Raw genomic sequence first — 16,718 nt, 5'->3', positions numbered from 1 at the left:
GATGAACCATTATCATGATAGATTATAAGCAGTCAAGCTAAAATGTACATAAAAGTAAAACATGAAAGGGACAGACCTTTACTTCGAGACGGTAGAAATTCTCCTAGAATACAAAAATGGAAACTCAGAAGCATGAAGGGACAAAAACACAGATTTAACTTGATGAAACATACTACAGATTAGATAAATATTCACATACAAAGCATTATAGGTTTTATATATGGTTGAGGACGAAATTATTAGACCCCCCTATGAAAGTTTGGTTAATTTACAGGCCATTGATTACGTGATAATGTCAAGAAATAGCCAAGAATTAACAAGTAATTGCATCAAAATGTCTAGAAATAGCCTAGAAATAATGGTCAATTGCTAGGAACGTTATTTCTAGGCTATTTCTTGACATTACTATGCAATGACTTGTTATTTCTTGGCTATTTCTTGACATTATCACGTAATTAAAGGCCTGTAAATTGAAGGGTTACCAAAAATTTCACTTTTTTGTAAGTATTTCCCAAGCGCTGTTAAACAGAGCAAAGAATTTTTAACAAAAAACTGAAAAGTCCTGTGTTAAAAAATCTTTGTGCTTGGTTAATGGCAGCCGTCATAGCAGAGACAGTTAGTTACAAACAGAATCTTTTGTTAACTAATAAAGATAATAAATACATGTGGTTTCCTGTTTGTTGCCTTCATTAGTCCGCTGTTACAGGGAGGGGAACCATCAGTTATCATCTGTAGAGTTAATCTACACATTCTCACAAAACATTGTAGATGTTGTACCTTTTGCTTTCTTAATCTTCACCTCCTCCACCTTCTCCTCCTCCTCCTCCTCCACCCATCTTGAATCTTTGAGATGGTTCATACATAAAGTCAGTTTAAAGCTACCACCATGACAATAACCATCTGGCCATGTGGTCTCTCTCTCTAGAGTCCCTCAGCCACAGATTCTCTGTAGAGCTGCAGTGGCATCATTATCCATCAATCTTCAACTATTTCATCTATAAAACCTTTTTCTTTGTTTTTTCAAAAAGTTTTATAAATCAAAATAGAAAGATTCTCATACTCATGTCATGAAAAGTTGCAGTACATGTGCTGTCCATCCAGTTTTTAAATCAGAACTTGACCTTGAGATAAACTTTTACATAATAAACCAGATCTATAACTGTGGAAAAATACATTTCGAGGTGTTTATTTTGAAATACTATATTTATATAAAGAACAGCACATGTAATGAAGTGCAGCATGAACAACACATTGAAAAAGCAGTGAGCAGTGGCAGCTGTATGAACAATGCAAAAGGACAAAAATAATCAAAAAGCAACACAGTGGTACAAACCTTTTTTTCTCACTGCGTATAGATTTCCTAGAGGAGAGGAGAGAGAAATCAGTATGAAACACCTGTATTCCAATATATGATGAAATTAAATCTTTGTAGAGAGACTGTACCTTCATCTTCTTCTGGGGCAATCAGGCTGGCTGCAAATTTAAATACTACACTGACCACATTGGCCGATTCCTCCAGGACATCGTTCACCGCCTGCACGGGGTCTGAGCCGATCTTAGTGAGGCTTCCTGGTGGAGCAGGGACATGAACACAAGAGACGGATTCAGTTTCTCATTTCCCTGTGATTGAACTTGTTTTCCCTGGTTGTTCTTGACCAAACCAAACAGACATATTTTCAGTAAAAGCTTCTTACCTTTCACATTTACATTTCCCCTGTGCAGACAAAGCTCGTACTCAAAAACATAGAAGTTAAGCTGAAGTGGGGGCAGCAACAACTAAACCCAAAAAGCTGAAATGAGGGTTTCAGGAACTAATCAGTGTCCTATTAAAAGCAGTAGCAGCCCACCTTTCAGTTTAACCACTGCATGAAGCCTTGTACATGGCACATTGATATGCAAAGAGCATTTAAAGGGATAGTTCAACATTTTGGCCCATAATCCAGAGCGGCGGAGCAGAGCCGCGAGCTGCTCAGAGCTATGCTACGGAGGCTAATGGGATTTCCCAAAAGGGATTATGGCAATGGACCAATTTGCCAAAAATGTTGAACTATCCCTTTAACAAAAAAATACATGGACCCTCATTCATTGACTTAAAACATGTTTGTAAATTCAATTGTTTCTATTAATTTACAGAAAGTTATATTTAAACAAATGAATCAGCCTGAAGCTGATGCAGATGTTTCCAAGTCAGTCTGATGAAGGAGGGCCAGAGTTCCCATAGCAGACACAATCAAAACATGATTTATTTTAAATCAATGCTGTCGCATAGATCTGAAACTAAAATTAACGACTGAGAAACTCTCAACCTGTGGAAATATTAGCTCTCTATTATAGCTATGGGTGTGCAAAAACCTTTTTTTTGCAGACAGTATATAAGCCTTGAATGCAACCAAGTCTACAAAAATGCCAAACAGTCTAAGTAACTATTGGGAATTATAAAACTATATTTTCAAAACATAAAACATTTAAACACTCAAAGACATAGAGATTTCAGAGGAGCTTGATTTACCTATTTGGGATTAGAACAATAAATATTTGTTACATAAAGCTCACCTGAAGTTCAAATATTCAAAACGAAGTTTATCAGGTTTTCAGGAGGAAAAAAAACAACTTGTTTTGGTGTTTCAAAATATTTGAACCAGAGTTTCACACAGAAATATGCAGGAAACAAATACACAACTCTACAAGGTAAATTATAAACTACTGTACTACTGTATAACCCTGGACACTAAGAATAATGACGTCATCAAGCATGAAGTGAGTGAGTACCCGACAGAAAGCAGCTTGAGCTCAGCTACAGACCTGGCTGTGAAGGACTCTGTAACATTGATAGCTACTATTAGCAGTCAATGTTAGGTTGTTAGTAGTTTTATCAGCAAAGAGCTTCTGGTCTGAGGAGTTAGTATCAGGTAAGGTGCCTTGCCTCTACGCCCTGAATCCTTTAAAACCTTCCTGACAGCAGGAGGGGGACCTGGTTGGATGAGAAACACAGTGGCAATAAGCAACGTCATTAGGCAGAAAGAGGAGAGAAAAGGCAGTGGTGGAGGGAGATAAAGTTTCTGTGAGTGATGGTGGGATGATGGTGACCTGGCAACAGACCATTAATATGAATGAATACTGGGACGGAAAGAACAAAAGAGGAATTAGACTTCTCCTAAAAATGAGTGAATACACTGATTTGTCCTCTTGTTCAAGATGACATTATGGATAAGGAAGATACTTCATCAGCACTATCGTAGTCTAGGAGAAATGGGATGATGTGTTTCACACTTGCAAGGTTATTCAACTTTCTTCATGGGTTCTTTTTCTATTTTATTTGGTGAATGTCTAATGGAATAATTTGGGAAATGAAAAATGTTCATGTTAGGGTTAGAAAAACAGAATACTAATTAGAGGTTGAACACAACAGAAATTAATGAAATGTTGGAAGCATTGTTTGTTTTAATGGTATGAGGAGAGATGGAACCAATGCTTGCAACTTGGTCATGTCACTGTTACGGAAAAACATGTGAACAAGTAACATTAGTAGAGTTTTATATCGGTGATGTGTTGTACAGAAACAAACAGGAAAATGAGGGAAAGGAAAGAAGAGAAAGACAAAAAAAGACAACATTTATAATAATACATCTAACACATTATCCATGTTGAGGATTTAGGTCAGTCTTTCTGCTCACATGACAACTGTCCAGGCATAATTGTCATTAAATTAACCGGCAAATCCACTTGCAGTTGACTCGTCAGATTGCTGACTATATAAATGTGGCATTAGATTACAACACCTTCTCAGTTTGTTCCTGTTGGCACTGTTTGATCAGCTCTATCTCTGAGAGACAGTTTGCCATCTCTCCACCATAAACCCAGCCAGCAAGACATCTGGCATCAAACTACTGATCTTATCCAACACTGGATTTATCAGACAAAAACTGATAATAGAACAGGACTATGTAAACAAAGCAATACGATTTCAACTTAAAAACTCTAGGTGGCACCATATGCAGCACATTGGTGGCTTGACTGGGAAAGTAGGAAGTTAAACTTGTTTTAACCCTCAAAAACAGAAGTTATCCAGCAGCCACATGCATTGTGAACCACAGTCCCCTCTGGAGCCTCAACAGACTCAGAGCCATTGAATACATCCCTACAGTAAATGTGAACCTGAGCAGCTAACAACAGGTGACATTGAGGTAGAACCACCAACACCTCTACATACCTGAAATGGTGTTGTAGTCCGTCAGATCAAACATGATGACAAAAACACAAGACCATGTAATGACGAGAGCCAGGACTAAGATCCAGGCCAGCGGGGAGCTGAACGTGGAGTAGAGGTCATCTGTGAAGGTTTTCTTGGAGCTCCGTGCAGACGGTGACCCGGCGTCTCCATTCTTGCTGTCGATGACCATGGTCGTGGTGGTGGTCGACGACCGTGCTGAGGGGTACAATGAGAGAAACCACAGTCAGATACAATGCATTATATATCTGGCCTTCAGTATAAGAGCTCATAATAAATATATTTTCACACATTCACACTGCTGGCTGCCTTTGGTAGTAGTAGTAGCTGTAGAGGAGCTATGGATGTGTTAAGATGCCAGTTTAGTAGGTACACCTTGTAATGGAAGTTGTGCTTAATAACTGCTGTTATATTGTACTGCATCATTATGCTAAGAGCTGTTTCCAATATTCTGTAATTTACATATTAAGTTGTATGCAAAAAATACAACTTCACCTTTGAATACATGCAAATAATATTGGAGGCACAGCTTAGTATAATGCAGTAGTCTACAGGTCAACACTACTAATAACTGCATGCTCCAAACTGACCATCAAGTGAGTCAATACCTCTCTGACTACATTTTAACAAAAACTCAACATTATAATCTCTGTGTAAGGAGGTTTTATACTATATTGAACAATGTCAGTTTTAACATTGTGGACCTATTAAACTGTTATTTCATTACGATGTTGATTTGGCAAAATAGAAAAAAAAACAATAAATACAATAAATACATTTTAAACAGTTTGTATTGTTGATTTTGAGGTGGGAAAAAAATAGAAGAATGTAACAGAGCTTTGAAATGTTGCAAAGTGACTGAGACCAGAGGGAGTTACTGTATATCAATCCCTCTGACTGAGACCAAAGCCACAGCCATGTTTACCAGCACAACTTGAGGCAGCCAACACCAAAGTACTGTAAATCTAGTGACTGGAAAAGAAAATACACTTTGGTGTTAAGAGTGGTAAAAATAAGAGAGAAAACGATCTTCTGCTCACTTGTCACACACTTTTGCAGCCTGTTTACAGAGTTTGGGGACGGCAAACAATCCAAACCAAACCAAGTTAGCTTAGATGTTTTGCTAGCACTAAGTTGAGACTGTGTAAAACAAACTCTCCTAACTTACCCATCCATCCGACACAGAGGGAAACCCGCCTCTATCTGTTGTAATGTTGGCATCCACCTGACGGTAAGTCCATTTTTTAAGCTCTACTTCGGTCTCCACCAGCTCCTCTGAATAATATTACCGGCTAACAGTTCATGTTGAACTTCTCTTGCTACTAACGTTAAGCTAGTTGCTAACTGGCAGTTGGCGCCAATTTAAGACTGTTTATCAGAGCCATTATGTTGTTGTTTTTTCCTTTTTCCCTTTTCTGTAAACAGCTTACGAGCTAGTAAGCTGAATAGAGCAATGAGACAAACCCATATACAGAAAATCTGATGCTAAAGATGTGTTGGTCATTTTCATGACTGGTGGAGTCAGATTGCAGCAACACTGGCTAGCAGTTAAGCTTGTCACCATAGCAACCGTTGCCGCGTTCCATAGCAACAGCTTTTCTTTTTTCTTTTACTCCAGGCTTACCGCGTTTTACGATCTCTAACAAAGAAAATGTTAATCAGATATCTTCTATTTCGTTTGTAAATTCCTTTGTTGTTGCGTTGATTGTAAGTATTACTGAGGGTTACTTATTTTATGTGTTTTATAATTGTTGAAGTTGTAATAATGTGCTATGCTAAGTTGGCTAACTGTTTATTTTACCTTTGGTAGGTTGTAGTTAACGTTAGCACTTTGGGAGTTACACAACATGCTAATTTCACCACAGCAAATGTTTTGTGAATCCTGCTATTCATACTTTGTGAGGCCAGAGTGGTTTTTACACAAAATGTATAGCAAAAGTTTAACATTTCTTCATGATATGTTGTAGGGTTATAGCTACAGTAAGTTAGCATCTATCTGGCCTTACTGAACAGCTTTCTCAGCACATAAGCACTGTCCCCAATATTCATGAAGTTACATTTCATGCCACAGGGTGTGATTTTCAGAAGGAGGAAAGTGTCTAAAGTTACCTGAAGTTTTGTGGAAAGTGGGTCAACTACCATTTAGGGTCAGAAAGTTGACAGTGAAATTTCTGACAGTTTTCCAAACAGGGTCTTAACACTGACTCAGCCATGCATTGTCCTAATATGGAACTAGTGTATTTTTTCTGTTTTAAATAAGGTAAATGATAGTACAATGTCATAAGAGAAAACAAGCAATGTGCCTGTAAACATCAAGTTTCAACTGTGCATCATTTATTTACCTTCTGTCATTAAGATGTAAGACAATGGTTTCACTAAGTGTCTTTTTGTCATAAAATGTGTCAGTTGTTAATGTCACAGTGACTGTGTTAGATGAGTTCAGACCACCTGTTGACTCTCCTCAGCTCAATTTTGGCAGCTACTTTAGATTACTCTGTTACTGCTGGCTCAAACAGCTTAGCAGCACTCTAAACACACACTCACACACGTCTGTCTAATTTCATTACTCTGACTCCAACAGGTCAGTTCAAAATATGAGTGACTGCATCTGAAACCTCCCAGAAGCTGCAGGCTGCTGTGGGACGACTGTCAGGACACTGAAGGTTTGAGTAAGTGTGACAAAATGTCCTAAAAAATGTCAGTGTGGTTACTCATCCTTTTTTATCAGCTGATTCCTATTAGAAGATAATATAAAGGACATGTCAGATTATGGATGGCCTCTTTGCAATATGTACTTCACTTGCACTGTGGCCCAAGGATACTGATGTCAGACACTCTGCTTGTCCTGAGAAAGATATTTTGACAACCACTTACCACTGACATTTGGAACAGATACCCCTGGTCTCTAAAGGATAATTCATGACAATTTTTGTAACCTTTTATTGTGTGCATATACCGTATATCATCACTCCTGTTTAATTTTCTCTGTAAACAGCACCATGACGGGGCGGTGTTGTTTAGCTCACCTGGTAGAGCTGCCGCCCCATGTTGAGGCTATCCTCACTGCAGGCGGGCAGCCCTTTCATGCATGTCATTAACCCTCTCTGACTCTCCATTTCCTGTCTCTCTCTCGACTTTGCAATCAATTAAAGGCATTAAAAGCCCAAAAAATATACTTAAAAAAAAAAAAAAATCACCATGATCACTGTGACATCAGAGATAAGACATGAGTAACTCTAATATGTGATGCTCAAAAGCATTTAGAAGCCTGAGGGCACAAGCTGCAATATAAACTGATGCAAATTTCAAATATAACCAGGGCAAAAGTCTTGTATTTATGTTGTGTAATGACAAAATATTATGTATTTATTTTGCTACCATTGTGGTAGGAATCTAAAGTTAGAGAAATGCCAGGTTCTCTTTTGTAAACAAACACCTATAATAACAATAAACCCCATTAGTGTAACTTGATTGATCATGTGGATAATATATTATATAAATTTGAGCTTTTAGTGCTAGTAACATTTCAGTCAAATGCTTGAACAGGTTTGATTGATCAGTGTAACTGTGAAGAGACTGGAAATATCCTGATGTGAAGGAAGTACACTTACAAAACATCCTGTTTCTGTCACAGTTACTCTACTGGCAGGCTGTATTCATTGAAAATAAGGCGACAGAGACTTTTGAGTCTTTGAAATCTGGCCAAAGTTGTGATTTTGTTCTTTTGTAAGTTACTTTACTACAAATGCAACAAGTTGATATGACCCACAGCGGTTTCACCGTCAATCACTGGAAGATTCAGTGCAATAGCTGACACCAGGCATTTTAAGTTGTGGTTTCTGAGCACAGACAGATTTTCTGTCATAAGCATCAGCCGGACCACATCCTGTAGTCATGTGTTGTTGTGTGCTAGTTGTGTGGTAGTCGATTCAGAGCAAGCTTTTGCTATAAAATATAGGTGCCCAGTGATGATCCATTTAGCTCTGCCAGCTCACTCAGTGGTTATCTTGTTGTGTACAGCAGATACTGTGTAGATATCTGCCATGCCACCAATGAGGTCAAACCCACTGTCCATTTCCTCTTTTAGTTTTACCAATAAACCACTAAAACACTGAGGCCATGTTTTCCTGACACTTTGACCTTATGAATCCTCTGTTAACTTATTCAGCAAAACCCACAGTTTGATGTCAGAATCACTGTCAATAAAGCCAATTGAACAATTTCTGGACATCATAACTAGGCATTAAAATATAGAATATTACAACTTGTAAATCAGGGGTATCAAACATGCGGCCCACGGGCCAAAACCGGCCCGGCAGTGGGTCCAATCCGGCCCTCAGCATGAATTTGCCAAGTGTGAAAATTTTAAATACATATAATACATAATACATAATACATACATATTTTTATCAAGAAATTTCAGGTGGTTCATAATATGCTTTGTAAAAAGATTGTTCATTAACTGTAAACATCTTAATGTACTAAAACAGGAAAAATTCAATTTATAAAGTATATTTATAGGCTATCATGCTATTGTTTTACTGGTGAGGCCTACTTGAGATCAAATTGTGCTGTTTGTCGCCCCTGAACTAAATTGAATTTGACACCCCTGTTGTAAATCATTCTTCCCTCCTTCAGTCTGACGCCTTTGTTGGCCATCACTTTCTAAACCCAACTCTAAATGGTTTGACCAACCATCCATGTACGATTCCTCCTTTTATGGCTGACTTGTCTTTACACTGTGGATGAGATTTCTGTTGTTACTCTCGCTGCGTATCCATGGCAGCTCATCTTGCGGTTACCTATTTGGTCAGAATACAGAGAACTGTGGTCATAACATCTCCTTAGTAAGTGCACAGAGCGTAGCAGAGGCCTTTACGCCCTGGCTGGTTAAGTATTGTGATGTTATTGATCAGGTTAGTGGCTTGGTTGAAGCTGTCTTCATGTCCCCATCTGCTGTTAGTGTTGCACCTGCTGTAATGTCCATTTAGACAGATTGAAATAGTATAAGTGGTATGAGAAAATGGATTATAGGTCACCATAATGACAAAGTAGAGACATCACATCCCAGGTAGCACTGTATCAGCTGTATCACAGGCTCAGTGTCCATCTTATGTGTTATTTGTAATCAATATTTGGAAAATATCAATTTGCAAATGTGTACAAACAGCTAATGTTTGTGCTCCACTTTTATACTGGAGTCTTATACTGTATGTGATCTGCTCACTGCCTCACAGACACCAGTTCACTTCTCTAACTATGGTCTGTTGTATAAACACTTGTGACTGTTTCGATGAACTGTCCCATGATGAGTCTGAAACACACTCGCTGCCAAAGACTAGAAAAGAAGCCACATATTCACCAGCCAAAGAAAAGGGGATAGAAACATGACAAGAATCAAGCAGGTTATAGCAAATTTACCAAAATGTGAACATCTCCTTGTGTATAGTTGCTCATAAATTATTATTGTAAAGCACTGAAAGGTTCCTCTGTTTATGTGTTGTACTGTAAATGGCATGCAGTAGTGAGAAAAATATTGTAAAAAATATTGTCTTTTACAGGATCATGGGCCGTCCACAGTTTCAGTTTGTCTAAGTCAGTCTTCATGTGACCGGAGGAAAAGAGAAAGAATAAAGAGGAACAAGTAAGTAGGGCTTTTACCACAATTCATTTCCTTTATGTAAGGAGATTATTAAGAAGTAACTGTGAGAAAATCCTAAGAATACCAGAAGAATACAAAGGTTCATTCTTGACCTTTGGAAACAAATGATTTCAATACATGTTTCCCCAACTAGTTTTTCTCCAAATCTTAGAGCCAAACCTACAGTCTTGGATGATTAAGACCATGATGTGACTGATAATAAGCCCTGAAGCCCTCGTGTTAAAAGGATTACATTTAACCATGGCAATGCATTAATATCTGAAGAAAACAGAGCTTTGTTCCAGATAACTGGTTAGTTATCCCTTATCTAAAGGCCCTGCACACACACACAGGCCAGCTCTGTTCAGGTTAGTGTTGTCCCGCCCTCACACCAGTGCATCGAAACACCTCAGAGGACCACAGGGCTGTCAATCAAGTTCATGCCCACATGGTACCAAGAATCTGCTTAATCAGGTAAATCAGGTTGAAACACCTGCTGTGTAATGAAGCAGTGACATTCATGAGTTCTCGAGACTACAATCTTAAGATCTTCGATGGCGACCACAGCTGCTCTCTGCTTCTACACTGGTCGACATTTGTGATTTCATCACCCACAGACAAAACCCAGTGAATCTTGTATCACAGCAGTGTTGTTTCTTGACGTGGTTACATGCTATAGGAGGCGCAGTGTTGATGCTGACAGACCTCATACAGCACTGTCGATGTCACAGGGGCTTTAAAGCTGCATTACAAATAGCAGATACATGATAGCAGCATATTTTTAGATTCTTCCAATCATGAAATCCCGCCCCCCCCTCCAACACACACATTCACACCAGATAGCACAACATCAGTGTCTGTGTGCAAAACAAAACACACAGAGCTTCACATCTACACAACGAGAAGCTTCTGTTATGTAATAGAACTGTGACAGTAGTAATACTTAATGCAGCAATACTTTACCTTCAACTGTTTCAGTCATAGTTTCAAAATAAAAGTTCAGTTTCCAACAGTAAATCCTTTGTGCAGATTATGTTGCCATGAAAGCAAATATTTACAGTAGATCCTCAACTCGTCTGTGCAATTTAATCCCAGTCTTTAATTCCAATCCAGCAACGTCATGTGAATGTTTGGAGCTGAGGATATGTGGAAAACCTGAACCCTTTGGCCACCACTGGTAACACTACACCTCTTTTTCCATTCCCAGGACTTAAATCTGCACTTTTTTCTTTTCTTGTCTTTTCTTTTCTTTTCTTGTCCCAGGAGTCAGACGCTGTCGGCGGGTCCAGATGACGGCGAGGTGAGGTGCGGTGGTCCAGGTAGGTGACTTCTGTCCCAGTGGTTGACTGTGGGGAGACAGACAGAGACCAAGCTGAGGTGGTCACCGTCTTTACCCTTTGCTTGGTTGGGGCTGGTGTTGTAGATCGAGCAGCCCTGCACCCCCCCCCCTCCACCAGCTCTGACAGAATTAGACCGACCAGGGGGACTGACGGCCGATGTGAGGGAAAGACAGACTGGGAGAGAGAGCTTCAAGGTAACTTTATACCCCCCGGCCAATGTTGGTGCTGGAGTGACGAGATCACAGTGTGGCCCGTGGTTTCACTTTGCTTTAACATAAAAAAATCTTCCTCTTTATTTGTTTTTGTCAAAAACCTTCAGCTGCCAACGATCAAACTGTGAACCTCATTAGGTGCTGTTAGGTTCATGCTATGTGTCTGAGCCTCAGGCCCCGAGTTATTCTTAGAGCGGATCGCTGCTGCTGGTATTCTGCTTCGCCTTTTTAGGCCAGAGGCGTGACCTTAACACCCCACCCCATCCCCCCACCCCCCGGCTGCCCCCCTCCATGTTAACTAATCCCCCTCCACCAGAGCTCTGCTGCTCAGTGCAGAGCTGTCATCAAGCAGAGCGAGAGAGAGAGAGGAGCAAAATGGCTGAAGTGTCTGCTGTGAATTCAAAGTTAGATTGAATTTGTGTCAAAATTATGGCATTTGAAGTATTCAACAGGATGCCACCTGAGAGACACACAGAGTTATTATGATTGGTTATACCAGTCATACCTGTGTGCACAAATGGCTTCACGTGAAAGCAGGGCTGAAATATCAACACAGACACACACTGTTGTTTCTAACTCCCTCTCTTTGCATAGTTGGCTAATATTGACTCTGTTCCCTTTCATGAGTTTGTTGGATTTTATTGATGATCTTAAAGGGGAACTATGCAAGATTTTTTAGCTTAACTATGCTACATTTTCACCTTAATTAAATAAATAATAAACAGCTTCAGAGTCCTAGTGCTGGTTAAATCAATGACTTGTAACTAGTTCCAGGGAGAATGGAGGCTCTCTGCCTTCCACCTAGCGTCTCTTGGCTGAAAACCAACCTTGTAAGATCAGAGCCTCTGACCCGGTGTCCCAGCTCTCGTCTCTGTGGCACCACCACACAAACGTAACGCGCCCCGTAACCCGTAATCTCTTGTTTATGACAGATAAGGCTACACAAATCTACACATTGTTACGTGTATATGATAAACGACATGGAGGAGGGTTAGCAAAACAGCGGAAAAGCGACCAGACTTGCTTAGTTCCCCTTTAAATGCTGTCAGATTACCCAAAATGCACTTTGTTTGGAACTGAAACGACTTCACGTGTTCAGTCATCCCACAGTTTTCCCTTTGCTCACTGGGCTCTGATATGAATGAACTAACACTATCAAACAAAACTAGCTTTTGAGTGAGAAATCAGTGTAGATGCCTACCTCATTTGTTTCATACTGTGTCGTCAAGGCTTAGTGTAGTTAGTTTGTGCCAACTAACAAATTCTCAAATGAAAAAAACAAAACAAAAACATCATATAGTTTCTTTGACTGAACAGTTTGTATTTGTTTTTGGTGAACCATACAATCTTTATATTTGAAGCAGCACAGAGAGGATCACTTTTTATTTACAGAGATGTCCATATTTAAAACAGCGCCATCACAGGCTACCTCACCAAACACATGTACACAACAGAAAAGCTGTATATCTGAAGCACAGTCACTGTCTGGTCACTATCCTGGCTTTACATCCTCATTAAACAACAGATTCACATTTTTCCATTTCTGTTTCAAGTATACTGTATATCAAAACAATACTCATAAACCTATTTGTACATTTTTGTTTTCAATTGGTTGTTGTTCAAACTGTCCAATTGATACAAGATGCAAGAGTATTCATTTCTAGATCTATTTAAAATGATCAAAGTTAAATTGAAGTACTGTACACACAGTCATTTAAGTGTAAGGCCTGTATCTGCAGATCTGCTCCTCCTCCAGGGTTATATGTGACCAAAATCTTAATTCCAAAAGTAAGCACATAGCACATGTATTTTGATCCACTGAGACTAATGTAATGTCATCATGCGACTCTGATTCCTTTTGATTTAGTCATGACAGTGACAGCTGTCAGCGTATTTCCTTAAATTTTACGACTAGAACCACAAGCATAATCAAAATGATGAAAAGCAACAAAAGTAAGACTTCCTGTCGGTGAAAATCTGAAAAAGAAAAAGAGAGCAATGAATCATCTGGTATCATTTAGTTTTGGGAAAAATCCACTGGATAAATCAGACAGATGAAGCCTCATTTGAGAATAACCTGAACTTCAGAATAAGGTTTTTGCGCAGCAGGATTTTGTTATGTTAGATCAAAAGCCAGTTATGAACTTAACACACCAGAAACTATACTTACATTGATGGACTTGAGAAACAAGCAGCAATCCCTGCAAGGACAAAGGAAAGAAAAGAAAAGAACACGAGTAATGAAACTCAAACTATATCATTTCAGTTGTGGAACACACTCATAGTTGGTTATTGACAGTATCAGTACATTTACCGATGTCTAATACATGAGGAAATCCAGTCATTACCTTTGACAGTTTAAGAGACTCCTGGATATTTTGCCATGCGAAGTCATTGGTGTTAGAGTCCAGGAGTTTGTCCTCGCGGAACAGACAGTCCACTGTGAGGAGGACGTTTGCTTTGTTCACCAGCCTCTTGCTGTCAGCTACAACATGGTTAGGATTAATGGTGTGATGCATCACCACCAGAATCACCGGTTTACCCCCTGTAGCCGCTGAGATAACACAACAAATCAATCAGAGACAAGAAAATATTAATGCATACTGTATGTCTGGTTCTTTATTTCACTTGCTGTTATCTATTCATGTCAGAATTATATCATATCAACCACTTTTAGCCAGAATAACAGTGTTACTTAAAAGTCTGAATAGATTCTCTTTTCAAAGACTGAGAATGTGTAGCACTAGGGGTCTGCACAGAAACAAGTCAGTAAGACCTGTATATTGTATTTCAACAACAAAATAAGAAACTTTAATCACTGATTAATCTGTATACATTTGACCAGCCTGTGTAGAACTGGACGACCATTACCATCTCTATCCAGGGCCTCGTTGACGTCTGTTCCCACTCGTGAGGCGACAGGACAGAAAACCACACAGTAGTCACACTCATCAAGAGAAGACACCTGAGTGTGGCCAGCTCCTCTTAACTTGTTAACATAGCTCTGATGAGCGCCATTAGTTTTTCCAGCCACATCCACGTAGAATTTCCTCCAGTGGGCTGGAGACAAATGAAGAAAGATATTTTAGTGCTTAATGATCTGTAACATAACTGTGCTACCTTAAACCGATCTGCTGAGTTTATGAGCCAGTTCATGATTCATTATACACTAGCAGCCCATTTTACAAACAAGTATCCAGCATAAAGATATTTGCCTTACTGTAAAGCCCCTGTACAGACTTTTCATTTAGTGTTGATTTTGGCGACCCCTGTGGACTAAAGCGGTGGTGTTTTGCCAGAATGAAGACTGCATTTTCCACTGTCGTGAAGACGTTTGTCTGGCCGGTGTGTGTAGATTTGTTTTGGAAACGTCGGAAAGAAGACTTTTTTTTAGCATCGTAATGTATCTATTCGTATCGTTTCGTTAATGGTCCGACCCGACCATGCCTTCCAGAGGTATAGAATTAGACTACTTAGAAATAGCGTATCTTTACACTGATGGGCTCATTTGCTGTTGTAAGTAACAGAGACACATCAGCAGAAACCAGAGAGTTAGCGTATCCAGTTAAAAGCTCCGAACAGGGGCTTTAATAGTTTTAAATGTTTGCTAGTTTACTATTGAACCATAGTTACTGTAGGAGTTGATAATTGCATTCAGTTCAGTACAATGGTTTCCTCACCTGACATCTGTTCCTCAGACATATCACTGAAAAAAAGAATGAACCTTTAGTCAACACCATTTAACAAAACTGAATAAAGCTCAGTTAGTTCAGAAAATCAAAGTCTTAGCTGCTCTCAAGTTCAACTCGCATTTATTTGCCTACAAACACTTTGAAATACCTGACAGGTGCATAATCTCCTCTAGGATGCATGGTTAGAGATTCAGCAGTTCAGCCTCACACTTACTAGCTAGAACATTTAAAACAGTTTACTTACGGAAAAGACTGATAATTTGCTTTGTCTTGTAGGTCAGCTCCACGACCGGTTGGCTCATAAGTAATGAGAGCTGTGTCGCTGCAGTTTGTTTCACTTGTGCCGTTGAAGTGACCGCTGAACAAGAAGTGTGGAGATGAGATGTGCTTTTGTGTCACATTTTCATAAGCTACACACACACACACACACACATAGAGAGAGAGAGAAGTGGAAGGAAGGAGAGTGAAATGTCTTAGCACAAGGGGAGAACGTGCAGCTTTAAAGGGATAGTTCAACATTTGGGGGGGGGACCAAAACATGACACAGTTTCTTTGACTGACCAGTTTTTATTTGTTTTTGGTGAATCATACCATCTTTATGTTTGAAGCAGCACAAAGAAACAATAGTTTTTATTTTACAGAGATGTCCATATTCATTTAAAACAGCGCTGTCACAGGCTACCTTACTAAAAATGTTAAACATGTACACAACAGAAAAGCTGAAGCACTGTCACTGTCTGGTCACTGTCCTGGCTTTACATCCTCATTAAACAACAGATTCACATTTTTTCCAAGTATACTGTATATCAAAACAATACTCACAAATCTATTTGTACATTTTTGTTTGGACAATTGGTTGTAGTTCAAACTGTTTGATTGACACAAGACTATGACACAAGAGTATTAATTTATAGTTATATTTAAATTGATCAAAGTTTAACTGAAGTACTGTACACATGGTCATTTAAGTGTAAGGCCTGTATCTGCAGGTTTGCTCCTCCTCCAGGTTAATATGTGACCAAAATCTTTATTCCAATAACATCTGTATCAGCCCTCACTATACTACATTAACAGATATAAGAAGAAGGCACAAACAGTGTAGCACATGTATTTTGATCCACTGAGACTAATGTAATGTCATCATGTGACTCTGATTCCTTTTGATTTAGTCATGACAGTGACAGCTGTCAGCGTATTTCCTTAAATTTTGAGACTAGAACCACAAGGATAATCAAAATGATGGAAAGCACCAAAAGTAAGGCGTAATACTTTTGGCTTTCCGTCACTGAAAAGAAAAAGAAAAACAGCAATGAATCATCTGGTATCATTTACAAGTTGAACAATCCTAAAACTACTTATCTGAGCTTATCCTATATATTATAATTATCCTATAATGCAAATTAAATTCAAGAAAAATCAAGGTTTCTTTACAACCTGGGTTTTATTCTCATAGTTTTGACCATTAGACGTGTCATTTTCATTAAAGCAGAAGTAAGTGATATATTTGTGTTAATATAAGTCTTAAATAGTTATATCTTCTGACAGCAATCACTTACATAGAGTGTTTGGACTGAAACACGGGTCTGTCAGTCCCTCTGCTCTGCT

At 39.0% G+C, this 16,718-nt stretch overlaps 1 protein-coding gene and 1 pseudogene across 5 annotated transcripts in view; both read right to left on the bottom strand.

Annotated features, from left to right (window-relative positions):
• LOC146961281 (uncharacterized) overlaps positions 1-11,714 on the bottom strand; it is a 34,801-nt gene extending 23,087 nt beyond the window's left edge. Inside the window, exons 1-7 of one of the 4 annotated variants that reach the window (XM_085771632.1) lie at positions 10,833-11,714; positions 4,211-4,426; positions 2,924-2,971; positions 1,444-1,569; positions 1,334-1,360; positions 778-843; positions 77-103 (exon numbers count right to left, since the gene is read on the bottom strand). In XM_085771632.1, the coding sequence (XP_085627758.1) occupies positions 77-103; positions 778-843; positions 1,334-1,360; positions 1,444-1,569; positions 2,924-2,971; positions 4,211-4,426; positions 10,833-10,851 (529 nt within the window). In that variant the 5' untranslated portion in view covers positions 10,852-11,714. Of the gene's footprint in view, positions 1-76; positions 104-777; positions 844-1,329; positions 1,361-1,443; positions 1,570-2,923; positions 2,975-4,210; positions 4,427-10,832 lie in introns of those variants that run through there. The other 3 variants (XM_085771633.1, XM_085771634.1, XM_085771635.1) reach the window with 3 other exon arrangements.
• Positions 11,136-16,718, bottom strand: part of LOC146961280 (uncharacterized) — a 16,028-nt pseudogene continuing 10,445 nt past the window's right edge. The window contains exons 11-14 of the transcript XR_015035272.1: positions 14,293-14,490; positions 13,770-13,975; positions 13,592-13,622; positions 11,136-11,215 (exon numbers count right to left, since the gene is read on the bottom strand). The product of XR_015035272.1 is annotated as an uncharacterized LOC146961280 (transcript). The remainder of the gene's footprint in view (positions 11,216-13,591; positions 13,623-13,769; positions 13,976-14,292; positions 14,491-16,718) is intronic.

This window comes from Trachurus japonicus, chromosome 24, assembly GCF_045865225.1.
Source record: "Trachurus japonicus isolate A0001 chromosome 24, Traja_1.0".
Classification (NCBI taxonomy): domain Eukaryota; kingdom Metazoa; phylum Chordata; class Actinopteri; order Carangiformes; family Carangidae; genus Trachurus; species Trachurus japonicus.
The sequence above is the reverse complement of the archived record's forward strand: the minus strand, read 5'-3'. Positions and strand labels throughout refer to the sequence as shown.